Genomic DNA, 25,499 nt, shown 5'->3' on the forward strand with positions numbered 1-25,499 from the left:
CTTCTGCTTTGGAACTAATACTAAGATAGAATTCCAATACAAAAAAGGTAAGGGTTTAAGAAAGAAACAAAGGGAGAAAGAAATAGGAAAAAAACAAAAGGAAGAAAGAAAGATGGAAGAGAAGGAGGGAGGAAGTAAAAGAGGGAGGAAAAGAAAGAGAAAAGAAAAGAGTGGAAGGAAAAGAAAGAAAGGAAGGAAGGAAGAGAGGGAGGAAAAGAAAGAAGAAGGGGAAGGAAGAAAGAGGGAGGGAGGGAAGAAGAAAGGAAAAGAAAGACAGAGAGAGGGGGAAGGAGGAAGGGAAAGGAAGAAAGGAAAGGGAGAAAAACATTTTATTTAATGTAGGTGAGTTACAAAACTGATGTTTAAAACAAAATGGAATCAGTTATGCTAAATTCAGAAACTATCTTATTAAAGAACTTATTTTTACCACATTATTAGTTATGTCAAATTGACAAACTTATTTCTACTATATTATTGAGGTACAAAAACTTACTCTCACTATATAACCCCATAAAGAATTCCATTTCACATTTAAGGAAACTGAGGCAGAGATCAGACTGTGCCCAGGGGCACATAGCTAATAAGGGTCTGAGGCAGGATTCATGGTCCTCATGTTCAAATCCAGTAGTCCACCCCCTGTACCACTTAGCCACCTTTTTAAAAAGGGGAGTTTTGAGGAGTAAGGCAGCTTTCTACAGAATTAAACTGTCATTGCTTCTGGAATGTATTCCAGTCTGGTGGTTTGACCTCAGCGAGGTTTCAGAAGCTGGCTTGGTATGGCTGAAGTGTGTCTGAGCATGAACTCTGGCTGTTACCATTCAAAAGCACCTGCAAGAGTACACAAGGAAGAGGATGGATTGACTGGCTTCCTTTGTAAGTGAAGGAGAAGGGGAGGGGATTTCAAAGTAGAGGGAACTATGCTTAACTGACTTAAAACAAGTGGGAATCAGATGGATCTTATCTTTTGAGGAAAAGATAACACTTAATTGAACTATGTGACCACCTGAATTTACTAACAGTTTTATGTCACACATGAATAACTAGAGACAATTCTACTAAATTGGACGCAAGACATTTCAGAGCTTGGGTTTGCGGTAAATAAATGATTGCTTTGAACTCTCTGGCTTATTTTGGCCTGGCTCTTCCTGACTCCATTCCTCCCACATCTGTGTGAAGTGATTCATATACTTGCTCCATTGCAGCTATTTAGTAAGTGGCAGAATTTTTTTTTTTTAATTTTTACTTTCTATCTTAGAATCAATACTGTGTATTGGTCCCAAGGCAGCAGAGTGGTAAGGAATTAAGTGACTTGCCCAAGGTCACATGGCTAGGACATGGCTGTGGGCAGATTCAAACCCAGGACCTTCCACCTCTAAACTTGGCTGTCAATCCACTGAGTCACCCAGCTGCCCCCCGGCAAAACTTTTTAGTAAACCAACTGGACCAACCTTGAAAGTCCAAGGAAATTATTTCTTTGCTGAATCTAAAACTATGAAAGGTTCAACAGGGTGACCAATTTGATGATGTTCTTCTCTTTGGCTTACCTGGGTTACTTTTCTTTCTTTTTTTTTTCCTCTTTCTTTTGAGGAATGTATTAAATTTAGGGAAGAATTCAACTATTTATAGACAACCAAAACCCTTAAAATATCTGAGAGCTTAGTTAGGAGAGCACTTATGCCACAAAAGAAAAATAGCAAACAAAGTGAGGAAAATTGGAAGTTTTGCAATTCTGTACCGGAAAGCCAGCAATCCAGAACACAAGCAGAAAATGCTAATGTACCAATCAGCCAATAAAGCAGCATTTATCCAGCTGCTACTATGCTTTGAGCTTGTGCTAGGCACTGGCTTGGGAAGATGGGGATGGAGAGAGATCCAAAGACAAACAGAAATCAGGTTTGTTACCTGTATTCCAATAGACAGACATCGGTTTTTCTTGAAGTGATCTTTCTTTCTTTCTTCTGCAGTGACTGTGGCCGTGGCGGTGGTGGTTGAGGCGGTGGCAGTATTGCTCCCCATGTGTTGACTGGCTGGTCCATGGATCTGGGCATTAGCAGCTTCGATGGCAGCAGTCAGAGCCTTCATACTATCCAAGCTTTCCGTGGAGTTGCTAAGTCCAGACTGACTGATAATATCTCCCCTTTGCCCCTGTCCATCCATGTAGGCATCCTGGGCAGATTCTGTGCTGCTCTGGGCTGTGATAGAAATGAAAGGTTTTGTGGTAGTTCTTGGTGGGACTGGAGGTGGTGTCTTCTTATATGTTGTAATGCAAGATGACACTGGAAGACAGTGAAAACAAGGACAGTATGATTTCTGTTTGGGTTTTGTTTTCTGAATTGGTAGCTAACCATTCATCGGGAGTTAAGGCACATGAAACAAATACACTAAGACACAGAACATTTTTTAACTGATGAAATAATGATAGTCAGTGCAGAGGGGACGGAATCCGAAAATACGGCTATTCTTCCAACTAGACATTAACAAGAATCAACAAATAAAGCTTGAGATTAACCAGGGAATCAAACAGCCCAAGAGATTAATTTTAGGTCTCCAGTTGCCCATCATGTAACCTATGGTATCAACCTTAGATTCTCACCTGGAAGATACCAATCTAATATAAAGTAGGCTACCATCTAGTTATATGGTAAAGTTGTGATGACAGTAGTTTTTGGTGACTGATAAAGAATACTGGGAAAGGAAAGATTAAGACAATAGTGAATGCTTCTCTAGTTCTCCAGCACCGTCCAAATGATGCTCTGTTTCTAATGCTATCATGGACAGAATTATTTTTATAATGGAGAAGATGTTAATAATAGTTAAAATTTATATTGTAAGCTCTTCGTAGACATTATTTCATTTGAACTTCACAAATAAAAGGAAGTTGGGGTGAGTGTACATATTTTTATCCCCATTCTACATATAGATATAGGTAGCAAAGTACAAATATTTTCTTACTTCATTCTCCCAACAACTCTGGGAAGCAGAGATCTGGAAGAAGGGACCTTTGAGGCTAGATATTCAAACATGCTCATTTTACAGAGGAAGAGACTGAGACCAAGAAAGGTTATGAGTTGCCCAAGTAAATAAGCATCAAGGGTGGAATTTGAACCCACTCCTTTCCTGCCTCTATCATTCAAAACTTTGGACCCAGAAAGGCTAAACAATAGGCTCAAAGTTACAAACTTAGTAATGGGAAGAATCAGGACTAGAATCCAAGTCTTTTGACTACAAACCCACTATATCACTATTATACCATTAAAAAAATTTTTTTTATTTAATAATTTTTATTTTTTAGAAAAGTTAACATGGTTACATGATTCATGCTCTTGCTTTCCCCCATTATACCATTTTTTGGGTAAGATATAGTTTCCTTTTTCAGATCTTGTGTTAACCAAGTAAATTCTTGATGATCCAAATTTTGCTTTTCTCAGTATGTAGAACTACTGAGAAAGTGGGGTGCAAAGTTTATATATATAATATATATATACATATATATATTATATATACATCTGTATACTACATATATTTTGCTCAACACAGACTTCTTATAATATATACAAACACACTAGAAGGTGTATCTGACACATACTCATATAATAAATTTAGTAGAATTCTATTTTATAAATCAATCATGAGAGTTTGATTTTTGTGATTCAGTTCTCCCAGATCTTGACAACCTTTGGGAAATTTATTAAAGTTAAGTTTTTATACCCCAAGAAGAGCTGAGAGGCAGATCCTTAGACCCTTTTTCCTCAGGTCTATCAGGTATAGCTTAACTATGAGGCCAAATGTAAACAATGGAACTTTCTCCATTCAATCTTAACTACATTAAACAGTTATGAAAGGATCATATTCTACTTGTTTTAAGTTTATAAATATATAATAAAAACAAATTTTAGAAAAATCAAAGATCAAAAACAATTAGCTTCCCAAGCCCATATCTTGCCAGTCAGCAATCAACTATTCCCTTTTTATTGTTCTGTTTGTTTTTCATTCATGTCTGACTCTTCATGATCCCTTTGAGGTTTTCTTGGCAAAGCTACTTGAGTGGTTTGCCATTTCCTTCTCCAGCTCATTTTACAGATGAAGAAATTGAGGCATACAGGGTTATATGATTTGCCCAGAGTCATACAGCTTGTGTCTGAGGTTGGATTTGAACTCAGGAAGAAGAGTCTTCTTGACTTCAGGCTGGGTATTTTATCTACTGCACTTCCTAGATGCCCCAATTATCCCTTTACTTATTTTATTAGCTGCTTGGCTATTTACTTCCTCAACATTATGCAGGAATTCACAAAAACAAGGGTTACCTGTGTCCTATGAGTTTGGGAAAAGAGATGCAATATAATGTAGTCAACTTCCATTTATATGAGGTGGATGTTGTATCAGGTTTTACTGGGCAAATATTGGGTTGTTAAGTTTATTGACAGCCTCTAATTGGTTAACTCAATTACTTGGTCTCTTGGCATCTTTGCTCTTGCCTTTTTCTTTGCTCAGCCTATAGGCAAGTCCTTTGAAAACCCAACAATGAATTATTTTTTGGGCTCCAAAATAGGTGTAGATGTACTTTGGTTGGTACTTTAAGGCACCTCTCCTTGAACTTACTATGTATGACTTTGAAAATATTTAGTTTTTATTTATATAAGTACATAGTGTGTTTGCTACTAGAGTTTAAGCTTCAAGAGGGAAGGTTTTTTTTTTTCTTAGACTCCCAGGGCCAGATATATCATCTTTTGCAAATAGTAGGTGCTTAATAGAAGTTTATTGAACAGTCCCATCTGACCCCACCTAGCTGTTTTGTTTTGTTTTTTTTTTACCCTTATCTTCTGCCTTAGAATCAGAAGAGTGGTAAGGGCTGGGCAATGGGGGTTAAGTGACTTACCCAGGGTCACATAGCTAGGAAGTATCTAAGGTCAAATTTGAACCCAAGACCTCGTCTCTAGGTCTGGCTCTCAACAAAGTGATTTTCTTAAAGGCAGGTCTGCCTTTACTCATTAAAACTCCAGTGGCTACTTATGTTTCTAGGATCAAACATAAACTATTCTGTTGACCGATTGAAGCTCTTTAAAACCTGACCCTTTTTCTTTCTTGTCAATGTTACTTTCTTCCACATATTTTAGGCCATAATGGTTTAATTGCCGCTTCGGCTCATCTGACCTGAATCTCCTTTCACCCTAGTACTGAATCTTTCCCCATACCCGAAATACCTTTCTTTCTCAGCCAGATCTCTAAACTTCTCTGGCTTCCTTTTAGGTTCAGTTCAAACTCTACCGTCTCTAGTGACGGGGATTATGCTAAACCCAGAGAAAAGAAATACAAAGTCCTTGCCCTCAAGGAGATCACCATCTAATGCGGGAGATAATATGCAAATGAGACCTACGGAGTAAATCCTAGAGGTAATCTCTGGGGCAAAGTCAGATGCCAGAAGAATAGAAAAGGCCTCGGGTCCGAGTGAGATTGGTGAAGGCTAGACATTAACCAGGGAAGCCAAGAGGTGGCTAAGGAAAAAAGAGAGATCAGTTCAGAAAAGCTCACTCCCCCCACCTCTGGGCCAGTTGTCAGAGGCAATAAAGCATTTTCTTTGTAGTTTAGAAAGTTTTCCTATTTGTATAGTATAAAGTTTTTCTTATTGGGCTTGGCTGGCCCTTCCGCAGAGGGAAAGAATCCTAGGAGGAGGCTCCTTTCTGGACCCGCCCCCCCCCCCCCCCCAAGCTCCCAGAAAAGGTACTTTTAATAGTTAATGTCCCACCACGGGCGGTGAGGCTGAGGGAATTAGACAGAGAGGAGGTGAGTTGAGAAATGGAGAATGGAGGAAATCCTGTGTTCTTAACAGCCTCCTGCTGCTAGCAGCCAGTATTCTAGACGCTTCCTAAAGCCAGACGAATGCCCCCGTGCCTGGGCATGTCTGCCTTAAGAGATCTATTCAGCTGATACATGCCGAGGAGAGAACCGGAGGGAGAACGCTCCCCTTGCTAATCAAACATAACTTTGTTCTCTGGTAGGTCTAAGGAGGGAAACGTTTGTTTGTTTCACAAGTTGCTTTAACTGTTTTTAAGGAGACGCCCGAGTAACCACCAAAGCTGGGCTTCCCGAGGTAAGGTTACTATGCAAATCCAGGGAGGGGAGGGGAGGGATCAGAGTGCCAGTCATTTAAATAAAGAAATTAAAAAAGCCCGGGGCACTTCATTACTGGAAATGATGCAAGATGCTTCCACTTCGCTGAGAACGTAAAACCTCACAAATCTGGGGCTCTGGGTAGAAGCTGCTCTCAGAACGGAGCCAGCCCCTTTACAAAGGCTGAAACCTACCAAAGCAAAGGACTCTGCGTCTTACCTTTCCCCTCCTCCCTAGCCCCGCCAGGAGCTTGGCAACCAGCAACATGGCAACTCTTAGCTATAACATGACGCGGGTATGAGCATGTGTGTGTGTGTATTTTGAAAGCCGGGCTTTTAAAACACAATGAAACAGACCATCCTTGCTCCCTGCAACCCTGCTCTCTAGAGACCCCTGGTGGTCACGACGGGAGTAGACCGATGGGCTTCAAAGCGCACCCCAACTGGGGGTTTCCACCTTTCTCAGCTGGAGGAAGGAAGGTAAGTCGTCTCGGACTGGGGCGGGGGGCGGAGCGTGAGGGAGGTGGGGATAGGAAGAAGGATGTTGTAAACCCAGGAAGAAGTTTGGGAAATTTGTGCAGAGTGGCTGTTTTAAAACGCTTGTCAACAGTTTTTACCAGACGGTAATAAGAGAATTAGCTTCGCTCGCATATCTTCTTTTGCACGGTGATTCCACCTGGTGGCTCCTGCCGAACGGAATCCGGCTGGACCTAGCATTTTCCATCTTTATCTCTCTTTAAGATTTTGCGATTCAATTTCTTGGGGCCCTGGTTGATTTGCATATTTGCCTTCCAGTTGGTCTGATCTAAGGAATTTTTTAGGTAGGATTTAAAGAACCTGAGGAAGTTGTGAAACCTTCCCCTCCCCCACTTTTACCCGGCTATCTACTGCAGGTGGGGGCCAATACATTCAGATGCTAATGCATGAGCTAGATTGGTAATCCCTCTGTGGTTAACCCTTTTCTCACACAAATTGGGCTCTATTTATTTTTCGATTTACAGCTCTTCTTCCCCCTAGCAAATTTCAACCAAGTCCTGAAATCGAAGTTCCGGACAGTCGATCTGCCAAATATACATCTTATTCAGATCTTTATTTCTATATTAAAAAAAAAACAACAACAACAACTACAAAAAGGGGGCTGCTAGGTAGCTCAGTGGATTAAGAGCCAGGCCTAGAGACGGGAGGTCTTAGGTTCAAATGCGGACTCAGCCACTTCCCATCTGTGTGACCCTGGGCAAGTCACTTGACCCCCATTGCCTACCCTTACCACTCTTCTGCCTAGGAGCCAAGACGGAAGGTAAGGGTTTAAAAAAAAACAAAACAACAAAAAAAAAACTCTTACCTTCTGGCTTGGAATCTATACTGAGTATTGGTTCTAAGATAGAAGAATGGTAAGAGCTAGGCAATGGGAGTCCAATGACTTTCCCAGGGTCACACAGTTAGGAAGTATCTGAGGTAATTTTTGAACCCAGGACCTCCCATCTCAGGATCTGGCTCTCAATTCACCGAGTCACCTAGCTGCCACCATTTCTGTTTATTTAAAGAAGATAAAGTAGTGTTTGTGAACTGACCAGAGTCCTGGGTTAAAGTCTAGGCTTGTTAATGTTGAATTGGAGTATTTTTCAAAAGACTAGAATGGGGGCAACTAGGTGGCTCAATGGTTTGAGAACCAGGCTTAGAAATGGGAGGTCCTGGGTTCAAATATGGCCTCAGATACATCCTAGTTGGGTGACCCTGGACAAGTCACTTAACTCCCATTGCCTGCCCCTTACTGCTCTTTTGCCTTGGAACCAATATTCAGTATTGATTCCAGGAAGGAAGATAAGGGTTTAAAAAAAAGACTATAGTGAAGAGTGGCTTCAAACTCCCTTTCTGACACTAAGCCTATGGGCCAATCAACCTCTAAACTTCAGTTTTACTTCATTTGTAAAAGGAGGAACAAATCTCTAGAGTACTCTCTTACAGACTTGTTAAGGTCAAAGCATGCTTTGCCAACTTTTTTCTCCATCTTTGTTCATGTGGACACAGTTTAGCACAATGTTTCTCTTAACAGGTGCACAGTGTTTATTGAATTGAATGTCAGTTCTCTTTTTTAAAGAAACTAGATTGGATTGTATCTTACATTTAGAAAGTACTTATATTACAGATTAAAATGTTTACAGCTCTGAATAAGAATAGTTTAATAATCAGCTAACAGCAGCATCAATAAAACAGAAGCATGAGGCAAGGATCTAAAAACTTTGCCAATGGGACTCTGGCCAGAGCCCTGAAAAGCTATGACCTTGCCCATCCAATTGGTGTTACTGAATGAGAAAGGTATACATAGTGATGCCATATTTGTGTTTCATCTGTATTCTATCATGTCATCAAAAGAGATAGTATTTGTAAATCACCCAGGACAGTGCTGCACATAGTAGGTATTTATTAAATTCTTGTTCCTTTCCCTTACACTTAGTCCATGGGACCTGGAACTATGGAGATCAGGTGAAACAGATTAAAATGTACTTGGAAATCAGCCCATGTGCTAAAAATAGCATTTTGCTCAAGAAAAAAATGTAATTGGGAAATATTTAACAAAATAAATAAAAAATACAACAAAATATGGTAATATTAATTTGTTTTTCTAAATCAATATGGGGCCTTATGTACAATTTATTGTTGTCAAGTTAATTAGTTGTGTCTGAATTTTTGTGACCCCATTTGTTGTTGTTTTTGGCAAAGAGAGTGGAATGGTTTGCCATTTCCTTCTCTAGTTCATTTGGCAGATGAGGAGATGGAAGCAAACATAAGTAACTTGCCTAGTGTCGCCCAGCTAGTAAGTGTTTTAGGCTGGATTTGAACTTGATTCCTCGTGACTTCTGGGGCCACCTAGCTGCCAATTATGTACAGTTTAGTGATCCTATTTCTGTCTGAGTTTGACGCCATGAATTCCTGAAGAAGGCAGAGGAAGTTTCCTCAGCTTGACATGTATCCCCACTTTCCCTATCCATCATTTCAAGGGGAATCCCTTTTTATATTTAAAAATTCTAAAATCTATGAGGCAAAAAAAGTCTACCTACTAAAATCAGTTATATTACTTCTCTTCTATCAAAGAGTTTCTTCAGCATTCTGTTTTCCCAAATGTGGTCTTGCTAGTGTTCATAATCTTTCATATTTTAATGAGTGGGACAACTTCAATACTGGGTGACTTCAATCTTCATTTTTATGACCCTTCTAACACAGCTTCCAGTTCCCCCATCTCCATCCTATCTTATACATTCATAGGGGAAGGTCATTTCTTAGTCCCCATCATCACCTGAAACTCTTCCAACCTTATGAACTATGAGATCTTCCCTTCCCAGCGCTGATCACAATCTTTCTGCTTTCTTCATTGTCTCACTAGTCCAGAACCAGATTTTTTTGTCCTTACTGCAACATCTGTCTGGTTCCTCAATCCTTCTCTGGTCTTCCATTCTATTATCCCTTTTCTGACTTTGCTTTTTTTCCTTTGCCATCTTGATATCCTGTAGAGATTCTTGATTCTCTTATCCCTTTGTCTTTTAACTGTTTATATATACCCTTTATCTCAGTACATCCCTTCCATTCACCTTTTCTGTGCCTACTTTCTGGTCGACATGCTGATGGAGGAAGTGAGAAGGAGCAGCTAGGTATTGCGGTGGATTGAGTGCCAGACCTGGAGTCAGGAAGATCTTGAGTTCAAATCTAGCCTCAGACACTGTAACCCTGTAAGTAGTCACTTAACCCTGTTTGCCTCAGTTTTTTCCGCTAGAAATCTGGAAATGGCAAACTACTCCAGTATCTTTGCCAAAGATACCCCAAATGGGGTCACAAAGATTTGGGCACAAATGAAATGATTCAACAATAACAAACATTGTAAACCTATCATCTAACCTTAATTAGGCTCTCACCACTGAACTGCATTCCTTTTATTTCTCCTTATTGGAAAGTTCCTCATGGAAGTTATTCCAAATCTTTTCCTGTCTTTTCTAGCATATAACTCCTCCCTCCTCCAGTGGATGATTTTATCTGTCTTCTTTGAGGAGAATGATATAATCTACTGAGAGCTCCCCAATCTCTTATTAGGGACATAAAAAATTCACCCATTCCTTTCACTTTTGTTTCATTTTCAAAGGATAAAATGGTACTTCTTTCCATGGCCATCAGCAGTTGGTTGCATTTCCTGTCACCTTAGAGACCTTCCCCAATGGAGAATCCTTTTATTTCTTTCTCTAGCGCTCCCTGTTTATTGGCTCCTTCTCCTTTCCCACAGTCTTCCCTATCTTTTTTTTAAATTTTAAACATTTATTAATATTCATTTTTAACATGGTTACATGATTCATGTTCTTACTTTCCCCTTCACCCCCCTCCCCCCTCCCACACATTTCCACTGGTTTTATCATGTGTCCTTGATCAAGACCTATTTCCAAATTGTTGGTAGTTGCATTGGTGTTGTAGTTTCGAGTCTACATCCTCAATTCTTGTCCACCCCAACCTATGTGTTCCAAGTCTTCCCTATCTTTAAAAAACATCAAAACAAAAAGCAACACTTACCTTGGACCTCCTATCCCCTCAAGCTACTACCCTATTGTCTCTTTGGCCAACCTTTCCCAGTTCCAGTGCCCAGAAGACAGCTTCAAACTGTCTTTGACCCTCCAGATTACCAGAGAGAGTTGAGGGAGAAAGTGCTTGTTTTGGGCCTGGACCTAGGGGTGAGGAGTGCAAAAAATGTCCTCAGGCGCTTGGAAGAGGGCAAATGGAGCAGCTCCCCCAGTGGGGGCTCTGCACCAGCTGCCCTATAGTTTTTCCATTTATTTTCTCTTTTGTGGTCTCTTCTAGTCTACTGGCATTCACACCTGTTTGTGCTTTATTCATTCTTTGCCCTGAAAACCCTCTCTCTCAAAGAGATCATCAATACCTCTTTAATTGCAAAATACAAAGCTCTTTCTGTCTTTCTTGACCTTTTTGCATTTGACATTTTTTTTTTAATTTTAAACCCTTAATTTCTGTATATTGACTTATAGGTGGAAGAGTGGTAAGGGTAGGCAATGGGGGTCAAGTGACTTGCCCAGGGTCACACAGCTGGGAAGTGTCTGAGGCCGGATTTGAACCTAGGACCTCCAGTCTCTAGGCATGGCTCTCAATCCACTGAGCTACCCAGCTGCCCCCTGCATTTGACATTTTTGACCTGATTTTAACTCCTTCCTTCTAAGCATTTCTTAATTCTCTACTTTCCTAGTTCCTCAGTCAAACTCTGCTTAACTTCATCTGTAGTATTCTAAGTACAGGCGTCCTGCAAAGTGCTGCTCTGGGCTTCTTCCGTTCTTTTCCCTTACTGATCTCACATGAGTTTCATGATTACTTCTATGGAGATGATACCTAAATTCATCAGTTTCTAATTGGGATATATGGAGCCGTCAGGGAAGTTGTAGCATGCATGTTGGCTACAAGTTGGTAAACCATCTCCACAGATGGCTAAACTAGGTTGAGGGTAAAGGAGAGGCCTCACGATCCTGCCAGAGAGTTAGGGGGATGTCTACTCCAGGCATGTGAAGACTTCCTTTAGCAGAAGGAGCAAATGAAAACAATTTGTTTCAATGGCCATGAAGGCGGATAAAGCCAACACTGCGGAGTGTTTAGAGCTTGGTTAGACATAGAAGACACCAAGGTCATCCACTGCATCCTAAGTCATCACCAGACATCTTGACTTTTGTCATGCCCCTGGACTTCAATGACTCTGGAAGAGGGAGTGAGGCTGACAATTTTGTGCAACTCTACCTTCCTTAAGTACAGTTCATGTACAAGTTAAGGCATCACTCAGTGATACATTGTTTTTTGTTGTTGTTGTTGTTGTTTTTGGAAACAAAAATATAAGAAGTATAAACGAAGGAAGAACAACAAGAAGAGTATTTCAGCAAGACTTTGCTAGTTAGTAACTGTTCCTGGAACTTTGAGTACCATCTGCTGCCTCTTGGGATTCTCTCAGGCTGTTCCCCAACCCCACAATTCACTCCCTCCCCATCTCAATACTGAAATGAATCTGTGATCTCATCACTTTTGACAGTTCCCTCCAAATGATGCCAACTGTAACCCATCTGGGTCTGCCCATCCTGTTCAGCTTTTGTCCATTTTCTCCTAAAATATTCACCACCCGGGATTCACCCAGTGTGTTAGAAGTTTCCCTCAATTTCTTCCAACATTCCAAGGGCTTTCCACCTGTCATCACTCTCTTGCTGTGTCACCAATCCTGTCATAAATTCCTCGATGACATCTTTTACTCTTGTTTGTTATCAGAGTTCATTGTCAGTTATATGTCTAACTATATCTCCGTTCCTCTCTATGTGTAATACTCATCTTTGTTTTTGTTTTTTTTGGAGGCACTGATATATTCCCAATTTGTTACTATATAATTACATTAGTAAAATATCCCCAATTTGATACCATATAATAATACCAGTAAAATGTTAGCATTTTCAACTGTTCTATATTTAAAACTGTTGAAATCATTTTCTTTCAAGGCTCTGCTCAGGTACCAATCTTCCAGGAAAGTTTCCTATCTGCTCCCTCTCTTTTGACTCCACCACTCCCTTATCTTGTATTAGATTTATTTGTGCAAGGAACTATATCCCTCTAAGAAAAATGAAAGTTCCTTGAAGACCAAGAAACTTTTTTTTTTTTTTTTGTCTTTCTGCCCTCTTTGTCTGGCATGCTGCCTTGTTTAATATTTCTTAATAACAGCTTGCTGAAGGAGGAGATCAGGCATAACAAGGAGGGTCAGTGCTTATGCTTCAAGTTTGGGTAGTCCTTTTTTATTTGTTTTAACAGGTTTGATTGCAAGGAGGGTTCACTTTGGTTGGTATAAGGGAACAGAAAAGGAATTGCTTAGTGGGCTGTTTCACCCTTTATAGGATGCCACTGTTCCCAGGTAACTGGTTATAATTTTTGCACACAGAGCTGCTTTTGTTTCTGCATGGGATAGGTGTTTAAGAACAGGAATGAGAAGAGCTGACCTGGAAGGAAAGAACCAGGAACTCAAAATGAAGGAAATCAGAGGTAACAGGTGAAAGGAGATTGCCTTAGGCATGATGTGGGTGGAAATTGGAGAATTTCCTGATAATCTGACTAACTACTGCCTTCTATTTGGTCCTATCCCTCCCACTTGCCCGGGGAAAATGCTAGGAGACAGTTTAGCCTTTGATGTAACTAACCCTATACTCTTTCATTTCTTCTGTCCTCCTTCCCTCTCTCCCTCCTTCTCTCAGTCCTTCCTTTCTTTCATCTTTCCCTCTTTTCTCTTTTCCTTTCCTTCTTTCCTTCCTTTTCTTTCTCCCCTCCTTTCATCCTTCTTTCCTTTCTTTCTTCCCATTTCCTTCCCTGCTTTATGTAGTATTGAAGCTTTGAACTGCCTTTTTTTTTTTTTTTTTTTTTTTAATAATCTGGCCTGGTTTGCTTGGTGGCCCACACTCCTTGGGGCTCAACTTAAAGTTGCCCAATTTAGGGAAGATAATCCAATTAATTGGTTTTCGCCCTACTTGCAGCTCAGAACTCAAGCAAGCTTACCAGCTTCAACTTCCCTAAAACTGTTGATTCATGTGGATTCCCCCCACGTTGCCCTCAATTCTTTCTATGTTGTTTTACCTGGAGATATATCTGTATGTGCTGCTGGCTCTGATTGTCCTTTTCTTGATGTAATTGCTGTTCAATCTTTTTTCTCTCTCCTTAGCTTCTGGCACACCTGCCTCTCCCTTTTCCCTAAGTCTGAGGGTTAGGAACTCCGTGCACTCTGTGACTTCATTACTTCAAGAGAATTGGTTATCACCTAGAAGAAGTGATCTCAAAGCCCCGAGTAAATGAAACGATCAAGAATGAAATCATCTCGCCCAGCCTGACAGCTGGTGACTAAGGGAGAAGGAAGAGAGGTGGTAATGACTACTCAGTAACACCACACTGAAAACAAAGTAGAAATAACAATGCATCAGTCTTTGCCAGGATGTTTAACCAATTGTTTCTGGATGATAGCATGTGATAACATTCATATTGCAGTTCTGAAGGTGATTATGATGACCTAAGTGTAAAGCATTATAGAATATCTAATGGGAATTCAGTCAGGCTGAAGCTAGAACCGAAACTTATTTTAGGCTTCTCAGTAACCTTTGCCCACTGACAAAAGTTTCTGTAAGCTAACGGGCTTTTGGGAAGAGGGCATAGCTCTTGTAAAAGCAGCAGTATGATGTTACATTAGGCAGGTGGGGGAGACCAGACAGGAAGGCTTTTACACAATACAAAGCGAAACCCATAAACTCGGGAAAACAGGATGTCCATGGAGGTAAAGGAAAAAAAAATGAATGCATCTACTATTCATTCCTTCCTGCCTGTTTAAGGCCTAGTGAAATAATTATCAGCACCAAGCATGATGCTCTAGCTACAGAAGACCTTTCATAAACATTTATTGAATTTAATTGTTTGAACTTGGAATGTGGGACTGTACGGGAATACTGCTGTATTTAATTACCCTTTTAATGATTTTCTCTGTTTCCTTTATTAGGATATATAAAAGAGGTGTGTGTGTGTGTGTGTGTGTGTGTGTGTGTGTGTGTGTGTGTGTTTTTAATCTGGGCTAACATATGGAATATTGTTGGCATCTGTGATTTGGTCCAGTGAAAATCCCATGTTGTTCTGGTCCCCAAATAAAAGAATCATAGAATTTTAAAGCTGGATCGATAGGGTCTAGAGCTAGAATCTCATTAGACTGGAGACTCTCAGGTGAGGAATCTCCTCCTCCTGGTGTAAGTTTACACCTTTATACCACTATATAGACTAGGCAGTTTCCCTGACAAGAACATTGACTGATTTGCCAAGTGTCTCATATCCTGTATGAGTCAGGACTTGAACGGAGATCTTCTAAACTCTAGAATCAGCTCTTTATTTACCATAACCAGCTGCCCCTGTATTATAGCTGAAAGGGACTTAAGAAATCAATCCAACTTCTTTGTTTTCAAGAAAGATCAAGGAAGGGTACAGCAAGATGACTGAGTAGATAGAGAGCCAGACCTAGAGACAGGAGGCCACGGGTTCTTATTTGACCTCTGACATTTCCTAGCTGTATGAGACTGCCTAGTCACTTAACCCCCATTGCCTAGCCCTTACCACTCTTTTTGCCTTGGAACAACTGATATTTGGTATCCATTTTAAGATATAAGGTAAGGATTACTTAAAAAAAAAAAACAAAAAGAAAAAAGATTTAGGAAGGAAGGACACAAACATTTATTAAGTGCTTACTTGTGTGCCAGGCATTACAAAGTACTTTACAAATATTATCTAAATTTAATCTCACAAGAACCCTGAGAGATAGGTGTATATTATTATCCCCATATTACAAAGAAGGAAACCGAGGCAGAGAGTGGTTCAATGACTCGCCCAAGTTTACACACAGCTAGCATGTGTCTGAGGTTAGACCTGAGCTCTGGTGTACCTGATCATGCACTGCACTTCCTAGTTGCTGCCTAAGACCATACATTTTATCTGTGGCTCTATCCCTATCTCCTGACTCTTAAGCCCCATTCTCTTTCTAGTTTCCTGGGGCTTCTGTTCCTTGACACTTGATAAGGGGTGTGAGACTAGAGTGATGATTGGTACAGCAAATGTCTGATGCAACATCAGGAAATTATACTGATCTCTAGGACTCCAGATCAAGAAAAGAAATCCAAAGTATTATGATAGGCTACTGAACAATTTAGTATATAGCATGCTAGTGTTGATTGTAATCCTGATTTCTCTAGAAGAATAAAAGCAAACACACTCAATTTGGGATTTTACTATTCTAAAGAAGTTGAAAACCATATCATTTTAGAACTGAAAGGATCTTTCAAGATCTAAGTAGACTAACCATCTCATTTTATGGGTGAAGAAATTGAACCTTAAGTGAATCAGTTGTTCAGGGTCAGAAAGCTACCTGATGGCAGTCAAAATGAGAGCATGGGTCTCCTGACGTCCCATTTCTGTCTTTACTCCCCCTTTCTGTAGTCATTTTGAACCAGCCCTTCTGCTGGGAAGATTACAGTGAAAATCTTCTGGGACAGGGGTTCTTAAGCTGCAGCTGTTGTTTGGTGTTTTAGTCATGTCCAACTAACTTTTTGTGACTCCATTTGGGGTTTTCTTGGCAAAGATACTGGAATGGTTTGCCATTTCCTTCTCTGCCTCATTTTATAGATGAGGAAACTGAGGCCAACAGGGTGAAGTGACTTGCTCTTAGGCTGGATTTGAACTCAGGAAGATAAAGTCTAACTAACCCCAGGCCCTGCACTCTATCCACTTTGTCACCTGATTGTCCCAACTTTGAAGCATGTGGTCTTAAAAACATTTTTTGGATGATACTTCAATGTGATTGATTTCCTTTGTAATCCTGTATATTTTATACATTTAAAAACAATATTCCTAGAAGAAATTGATCCATAAGATTCTTCTCACTGCCAAGAACTAAGGGGTGCTTTGTATACAGACTGATACTTTATGGCACAATGGAATTGTAATAAGACTTCTCTACTAGCAGCAAGGCAGTGATTCAGGACAATCCTGAGGAACTTATAAGAATGCTAACCACATCCAGAGAAAGAACTGTGGGAGTAGAAATGCAGAAGAAAAACATATAGTTGATCATGTGGTTCAGTGGGGATATGATTAGGGTTTTGATGTTAAAAGTTCACTCTGTTGCAAATATGAATAACACGGAAATAGGTTTTGAACAATGATACATGTATAACTCAGTGGAAACACTTGTTAGCTCCAGGAGTGGGGAGGGGGAATCATGAATCATGTAACCATGGAAAAATATTCTAAATTTTAAAAAAATTTAAAAAAAATTAAGGGGTGCTTCTAGGACAAAAAAGAGATTAAGAATTTCTCTTCTAGGCTATAAGTTTGGCTCATCCTTGGCCCACCATAGACAGAGCTATGGTATGCCTTTCTAGCATTCTTATTTAGTCCTATCCAAAGTGCATAGTAGTGGGGGAATAATTAAGCTCTTTATGTCTTTTGAGTCCTTTTTAAAAGGATTCTAGATCAGATTTTAAAAAATCTGATACTTCCTGGTTCTCATAGAAAGAGCTAGTTAGGCCAGGCAGTGAACATTTATTAATCACTTACCATTTGTAAAATGCCCAGCTATTTGCTGGGGATAAAAATAAGATTGAAAAAAAAAAAAAAGACAGCCTTTGCCTTCAAGGAGCTTACATTCTAATAGGGGAAGATCACACACAAATGGGAGCTGAAAAGTTCACTCCCTCTGTGCTTTGTACTTATCTTTTGACTTTCACCCAGAAATTATCCTTATATAGCTCAGCCATTTAGAACTAGGGGTAATAGTGTGTGTTGCTAGCTACTTTTTTAATTTGGGTAATTGTCCACACCTGACTCACTAGAAATAAGTCACAATGTGGAATAGTTGGATATAGCCTTACAAATAAATACTTTAAATGTACAAGTTGACATTTTTCTTCACTTGTTGGGCCCCTGTCCCTGGGGGTACATGGCCTGTGCTACACAGATAGCAAACTAAATAAAGCAAACATTCCTTTCTTTCTCTTAGCCTACCATAAACTGTTACTGCACGTGTGGACCTCTGAGAGGCTGGCTCTACCCAAGGCTTGGGCTAAATGCCAGGATTCATTTAATGTAGCTTAAGGAGGGCTCCTAAAGGTTTATCTGGAAACAACATTCTGCATTCATTAGAGTTATAGACCCATCAGACACATTTTGAACATGGACTTGGAAAAAACTCCTTTAAAAAATAAACAAAACCAGTGTGTTGCATGGAAACATAAGAGAAAATTGGCATTTCCACGCACATAGCTTAAATTAAAAAGAGACAGACATATGAAGATATATGCCCTTTTATCATGAAACAAATACCCCGGTGCAAAAAGAACTTTATCTGTGGTTGCCTGGTGTTGCTTATTTTCTTAAATTCTCAAAAGGAAAGACTATAAAAAGTGAATAATAAATAATAAAAAACTGCAAATGGTAATAAATAGTAAAATCCTAGTGAATAATAACAGTAAAAAACTATATTGTGAGTATTAAATAGTAAAAACTATAAATAGTAAAAAAAACTAGTATTAAATAGTAAAAACTATAGTGAGTAATAAAAACTATAAATAATACTAAATAGTAAAAACTAAATAGTGACAAATAATAAACTATACAGAATAATAAACAGTAAAAAACTAAATTGTGAGTATTAAATAGTAAAAACTATAGTAATTAATAAAAACTATAAATAGTAATAAATAGTAAAAAACTAAATTTTGAGTATTAAATAGTAAAAACTAGAAATAATGAGTAATAAACTATAAATAATACTAAATAGTAAAAACTGAATAGTAACAAATAGTAAAATTATAAAGAATAATAATAAAAACTAAATTGTGAGTTAAATAGTAAAAACTATAAATAGTAATAAAGAATAAAAAACTATGAATAGTAACAAATAGTAAAAAACTAAATAGCATGCAATAAATAGTAACTATAAAGTAATAAATAGTAAAGAATAAATAGTAAAACTAATTTCTGGATTTTAATTTCTTTAAGAACGAACACTTATTAACTGGAAGGTAAGCATATACAATATGCATAACAGGTATACATGTGTTTGTATATGTGTATGTATATATACATGTACACATCAGGTAGCTCAGTGGATAGGGCAGTACACCTGACATTAGGAAGATTCATTTGGAGGGAAGGGACTGCTCAGTGAATAGAGAGCCTGGTCTAGAGATGGGAGGTACAGGGTTCAAATATGACCTCAAGACACTTCCCAGCTGTGTGATCCTGGGCAAGTCACTTAACTCCCAATTGCCTGGCTCTTAGGGCACTTCTGCCTTGGAACTAATAGTATTGATTCTGAAACAGAAGGAAAGGTTTTTTTTTTTTTTTTAAATTTTATAACCAATATTGTGTATTGGTTCTAAGGCAGAAGAGCAGCGAGGGCTAGGCAGTGGGGGGTTAAGTGACTTGTCCAGGGTCACAAAGCTGGGCAGTGTCTGAGGTCAGATTTGTACCTAGGACCTCCCATCTTTAGACCTATCTCTCAGTCCTCTGATCCCCCCAGCTGCCCTCGGGCCTCAGTTTCTCAACTGAAAAGGAAATGGCAAACCCCCAATGGGGCCATGAAGAGTCATGTATGATTAAAAACACAAATGACCAACACAAGCTCTTTGAGGCCAGGGCTCTGGATCCTCACCATCTAGATTAGTCTTATTCGCACACGGTATGGTAAAACTATGAGATGTAACAAAAATTAGCCACCACACAAACCCATATTTATTTTATCTTTATGAAGCTTACGATACATTGAAATCCTAGAAGACCTGGACCGAAACTGTTTGCTGGAGAAGAATGTTTAACTTTGTAACCGGACAACATCTTGCCAGAGAAGCTGTATTTGTTCTTGCGTCCCCTACAGCTCAAAGGCCTTTGGGATAAACAAACACTAGGCGATGTTTGAGAATGTCAAGATTGGAATCCTCCTCCCCTGCCCCGAGAGCACCTAAAGAGCCCGGCTGGTTTCTTTTCCGCTGACGAGAAGAAAAAGAAATTTCCGCGGGGTTCCCAGAACTCCGAGACAGGAATGAGGGGAGAAAACGTGAGCGCCTATTTGGATCGAAGCTATCTGCCGGAGAGGAGTTGGGGTAGAGGTTGACTTAGGAGCATTTAGATGGCTACAGCTCAAAGGTTTCAACCCATTTGCAGTTACTGATAACCTTATCTTTAGGCAGTCTTGTCACCCGCCGGCACCTGGCTGAGAGGTAATAAAACTGTAGCCTTATCGGCTTGGGGAGGAGTTAGCCCTACCTCAGCTCGCTATAATTTTTGTAAACTGAAATTGCCATTCATTTACAAAAAAAAAAAAAGAAAAGGAAAAAATAACATCTACTGGGGGCGGAGGTGGGGGGGGGGAGGAAAAGGCTTCAGGCAGGAAATTGTATCTGCTTTTCTCCTTTGGATTTCAAAAAGCAAACTAGCAAAACCACCTCCCCTTTTCCGGGGAGTGAGAAAAACAACTTGGCTAGTCTCCCCCAGGGTTAACCGGATTGCTGACAGCTCCGGCCCACGTGACGGTCTGGAAAAAGAGGATCAAACCCTCCCGAAAATCCTAGGAGGAATCTTAGGAGCTTCCTTTCTAAATGTAAATGACTGAGTCATTGCTTTGCTAAGAAGGGGAGGAAGTTAGAATCACACCAAATGACTCATTCATTGCTGTTAGCTCTGGGAGCTGGATTAAAAAAAAAAATTTTAGCTTAAGAGCAGCAACAAATCAGCTTTAAATACTGGCACCTTAGGAAATTCCCCTGCTTTGGGATGAATGCCGTCTGCACAAAAGAAGTCCTATTGACATCTCATTTACAATCTCCCCCGGGACACCGACGGGACCGTTTCAATAAACCCAGGCTCTGAAACACCTATTGTTTGGAATCATCATCTAGCCCCGGGGTACCACCACTCCCTATTGTTTTGGAAAGTAAAAGATTTTGACCAGGGAGGATTGGAACTGCGGAACCCTGAATAGAGGAAGAAGAAAACAGCCACCCCCTTTTCCCCCTAAGTCACAACATGCACATGCATACGAATTCATACATATATACATAGCAAAGGTGAAATTTAATGGTATTTCCATTAGGATAAGTGTTGCATAAGGGAAGCCTCCCGCCTGCAGTCACATTTTGGTACTGTAGTGATTTTGAATGATGCCAACCCTGTGCTTTAGGAAAGTAAAGACTGGACCACACGCTTTCCAGAGTTGTACTTCCGACTGTTCCCAGCCTTCCAACAAGGCGACATCACAATTTCAATTAAAAAAAAAAAAAGGCTAGATAGTTCTCTGATTATTTGCCCTGTTTTTTTTTTCTTTAAGGATTTATAGGGTAACTATAATTCTTTCAAAGAAAAAAAATTAAAGCTTATCAACCTTTTAGGCTTTTTCCTCCTTCAAAATTTTCTTTCTGCCACTACCACCATTCCTCATGGATCACTGAATTTACCACCCCCCCTTACACATTTATTATCACTGGAAATCTATTTCCATATTATTCATTTTTGTAATAGACATCTTTTAAAGGCAAGCCCCCAATAGTTCACTGAATTTAAAGCTGGAAGGTAATGTCTGTTCATTTAGGCCCATCTCCCTCATTCTGTGGATGGGAACACTTAAATAGGTGACTGAAAGTCATACAACTAGTCTGGCCAAGCTCATCTTCATTTCTTGACTTCTAATATTCTTTCCATTCTTTTTTCCTTTGTTGAGCAAAGGTAGGTGAGCTTTAAGAACCCAAAGGATTTGTTCTTGGCTTCACAAAGTAAAGACTTTTAAGTGTTCCCCCAAATTTGGGGCATCTGGCTATGATAAAAATTTTCAGTTACTTCACATCTCACATCTTTTTTTCTGCCAAGCCATCTTGAATATTAATTGGGAAGGCAGAGATTTTACCAATGTGTGGACTTATTTTCTGTTCTGATCCACAACATTACGTCCAGTGGATGCTGGACATGTGTTAGGTCTAAGATTATAAAGGCCAAATAAAGTGTTGACTGAGCTGATATTATCTGATGAATCTGGACCTGTCTGTACCAGTCTAATAAACTAATAACTAAAAGGATTGATCTCTTGTGGATAGTCACAAAAGGGAATATTTAAGCATTTAAAAAGGGATAAACTTAAAAGCATTTTTGGAAGGTCAGAAAAGAATTGGGAAAACCCTTTGAGATTTTCTAGTTCAATTCCTTCAGTTTGTAGAGGATGGAATTGAAGCTAGTTCAAGGGCACAAAACTGGTAAGTGGCTAGGCTAAAATTAAAACCCAGTTTACAGGCAAGTGCAGCTAGGTGGCACATGGATAGAATATAGAGCTGGAGTGAGGAAGATTCATCTCCCTGAGTTCAAATATGGCTTCAGAGCTTAGCTATATGATCTTGGGCAAGTCATTTAACCCTGTTTGCCTCAGTTTCATCTGTAAAATGGGTGGAGGGGGCAGCTAGGTGGCTCAGTGGGTAGAGAGCCAGGCATAGAGGATCTATCTTCAGAGTCGTTACTAACACAGAAGGTAAGGGTCTAAAAAAAAAGCTTAAATTGACTTCAGTTCCATAGCCCAAAGAAAATGGTCCTTTCCACTCCTCCCCTAAGCAGCATTATTTATCTATTAATTTGCTAGCTCTCCGTTTTTAAAAGTAGAAAGCTGAAGGATCTCAGCATACCCTGATATCTCCTGCTTTCCATCGTTAAGGGCAGGCCTTTTAGACACAACATTCCATCCCAAGGTATCACTCTTCTATCCCAAAACCATCCCTAGGATTAAAACTCAACCACTGAAAATGTTTTTTGTAGAAGAAAGCATCAGCTCGCCAAGACCAAATTATCTCTCAAGTCTCCCTTCAGCTCTCCCCCACCATTCAGGAATGTTAGTCTTTGACCCTGGACACCAGCAACCACACTAAAAAATACCCTACTCCCAAGGATGGACTTTTTAGTTATTTACTTACTTTATGGAGTTTGGGTTTAGATGACCTGCTCTATAAAGCAGAAAATCAACATAGAGAAGCACAAAAAGCTTCAGGGGAAAAAAAAAAGTTGGGGTACTGAACTGTAAATGAGAAAATTTGCCTTGTTTTCTAGAACAATCTGATTTTTGTTGTTAAAACCCCATATAATCCCTAGTTTGGATTTGTTTTGGTCTTTTTCCTTTCTTGCTGATACTAGGAGGGATTTTTTAATAACAAATGATGTAACAACAACAAAAGCCCATAAGAAACTCCCTCAAATGAAGAAAAATGGGAATTTCTGTCCTATTATTACTTGACTTCCTTGATCTTATCAGTGTTAGAGGAAGACTCTTAAAGTGACACTACAAGCTTAATCAATCCTGTTGTTTAACAAAGAAATCAGCATAATTCAATTTTTTGTCTAACTGGAAAGGTCAAAACAAGGTAAGACTCTTTACCTAGCTCCTTTTTATTTGTCACAACAAAATTCTGATGTTCCAGAAACAATCCAGACAGTCCCTTGAAGTTTGATACTAGAGATTTTGACGAAGTTTGGAAAAGGATACATTCCTGTAAGATGTTTTGGGGACCTGAACACAAAAAATACAACACAAGTACAATGCCTTTTTTTTTAGACTTGTTGGGCCTGTGACTTCACTTCATAGGAACTCCCTCAGGAAACACTCTCTTCCAAAGCAGATTTGTACCAGTTCTGCATCTGATAATTTTATTTTATTTTAATTTAATTTTAATTTTTAATTTTGAATATTTTCCCATAGTTTCATGTTATCTCCCTCTCCCCCAAAACCCCCCACCCCATAGCAGACACACAATTCCACTGGGTTTTATATGTATCATTGTGCAGCTAATAATTTTAGAGATTTGCCTTGGGCCCCGAGCCATTAAGTAGTTCTACCAGTGTCTTATATTTGTCAGAAGAGGGATTTGAACTCATATCTTTCTGGTCACTGAGGCTGGCTCACCACCAATTTTACAATTTTAACTTTCATCAGGCTTTTAAGTATAATTACTCAGAATTTTAAGCTCAAGCTTCAGGTGATGCTCTCATAGGTTTTTCTGTTTACTTTCTACCTGTTCACTGTAACTGGTAAATTGTTCAGGTTAGTCAACAGCATTGTTGCCAGCATTAATCCTTAGCCAAGTTTCTGGTACGTTGTTATTTGGTCATGTCTGGCATTTTATGACTCCATTTGGAATTTTCTTGGCAAAGATACTGGAGTAGGGGCAGCTAGGGGCACAGTGGATCAAGCTCCAGGCCTGGAGTCAGGTTCAAATGTGACCTTAGATACTTAGTTGTGTGACGCTGGGCAAATCACTTAACTCCATTGGACTAACCTTGCCATTCTATCTTAAAGTTGTTACTAAGTCAAAAATATGAGTTAAAAAAAATAAAAACAGATATTGGAATGGTTTGCCATTTCCTTTCCCAGCTCATTTTACAGATAAGGAAACTGAGGTAAACAGAATCACACAGCTAATGTCTCAGGCCAGATTTGAACTTAGGTCTTTTGAACTGCAGCTAGGTGGTGGACAGTGTGCCAATAGAATGCTGGGTCTACAGTGAAGAAGATTCATCTTCCTGAGTTCAAATAAGACCATTGACACCGACTACCTGTGTGATCCTGGGCAAGTCATTTAACCCCATTTGTCCCAATTTCCTCTTTTGAAAATGAGCTGGAGAACAAAATGGCAAACTGCTGTAATATCTCTGCCAAGGAAACCCCAAATAGGCTCACAAAGAGCTGGACACCCTGAACAACAACTTCCTGACTCTAGACTTAGGGCTCTATTCACTGAGCTAGCTAACTGCCTTGTACAAAATATTTAATAAATAATGTTTATTCATTCAAGTGAAATAAAATGTATGCAAAGTGCTTTATAGGTTTCAGAAAGCCTTATGTTAGTGGTAGTTTATTCTGTTCTTCTACACCCCTAATTCCAGAGAGTGTATTTGATTTATGTGCTTTCTCCTTCAGTCCACCCAACTTCCTCAGTTATCAAAAATCAGAACTCTTCTCCTTTCTATCACAGTTGAATATCCACAGTGGTTGGGTTCTCCGCAAATGGTTCCCTTGATCTTTCCCTTATCAGAGTCTAGTATTATATTGTCTTTCCAAAAGGCCTTATTCTTCTCTTCAAGGGCTAAACTTTAAAAGTTATTCTTCATATTCATGTGTGTGCCTGAGATAGAAATAGATGAAATAAACTGTTATCTCAACAAAACATTCCATAGCCTATTGTTTGAGACCTTTCTCCTTACTCCCTCCTTTTTACCCCCACACTAAAAGGTCTGTGGTAGAGCAGAAAGAACAGTTATTTATTGGTTGGTTGTTGTCTTTTGTACTTGAAGAGGACCAAAAAACGATATCACTGACATCTTTTGACTCAAGCATAAATTGTGTTTAAGTGAGGCAGTTACACGAAGTCCTCAGCCTCATTTTCTCTTCCAGTCATCCAGTGGCAAGACAAAAGTCAGGACAATTTTGGCAATGGTCCGGGGTCTAGTAGATGACCTTGGTGTCTTTGATGTCTAACTGACCTCTAAGCACTACACAGTGCCTACTTCAGTAGCCTTCATGGCCTCTGGAACAAGTTGTTCTACTCCCTTTCTGCTGGGAAAGTCTTCACATGCCTGGGGTAGACATCCCTCTTAACTCATGAATGATAATTCAGGAAAGACTAGTACTTCTGGTGTGACCCCTTTTCAGGACTGTTTTCCTTCTTTGGGCACAAGTCAAGATCCTGTGATGACTGGTCCTCTTCAAAAATGGATGAATGACCCCCAGTTCTCACTTGTGACTCCAAGAAGCTGTAACTTGTATAGGGGCCACACTCTGAGAAA

The 25,499-nt window shown here is 39.5% G+C and overlaps 1 protein-coding gene across 1 annotated transcript in view; it reads right to left on the bottom strand.

Annotated features, from left to right (window-relative positions):
• Window positions 1-25,499, bottom strand: part of DLGAP1 (DLG associated protein 1) — a 394,054-nt gene that overhangs the window by 62,768 nt on the left and 305,787 nt on the right. Inside the window, exon 6 of the mRNA XM_044683077.1 lies at window positions 1,903-2,276. Coding sequence (XP_044539012.1) covers window positions 1,903-2,276 — 374 coding nt within the window. The remainder of the gene's footprint in view (window positions 1-1,902; window positions 2,277-25,499) is intronic.

Source organism: Gracilinanus agilis, chromosome 1 (assembly GCF_016433145.1).
Source record: "Gracilinanus agilis isolate LMUSP501 chromosome 1, AgileGrace, whole genome shotgun sequence".
Lineage (NCBI taxonomy): Eukaryota > Metazoa > Chordata > Mammalia > Didelphimorphia > Didelphidae > Gracilinanus > Gracilinanus agilis.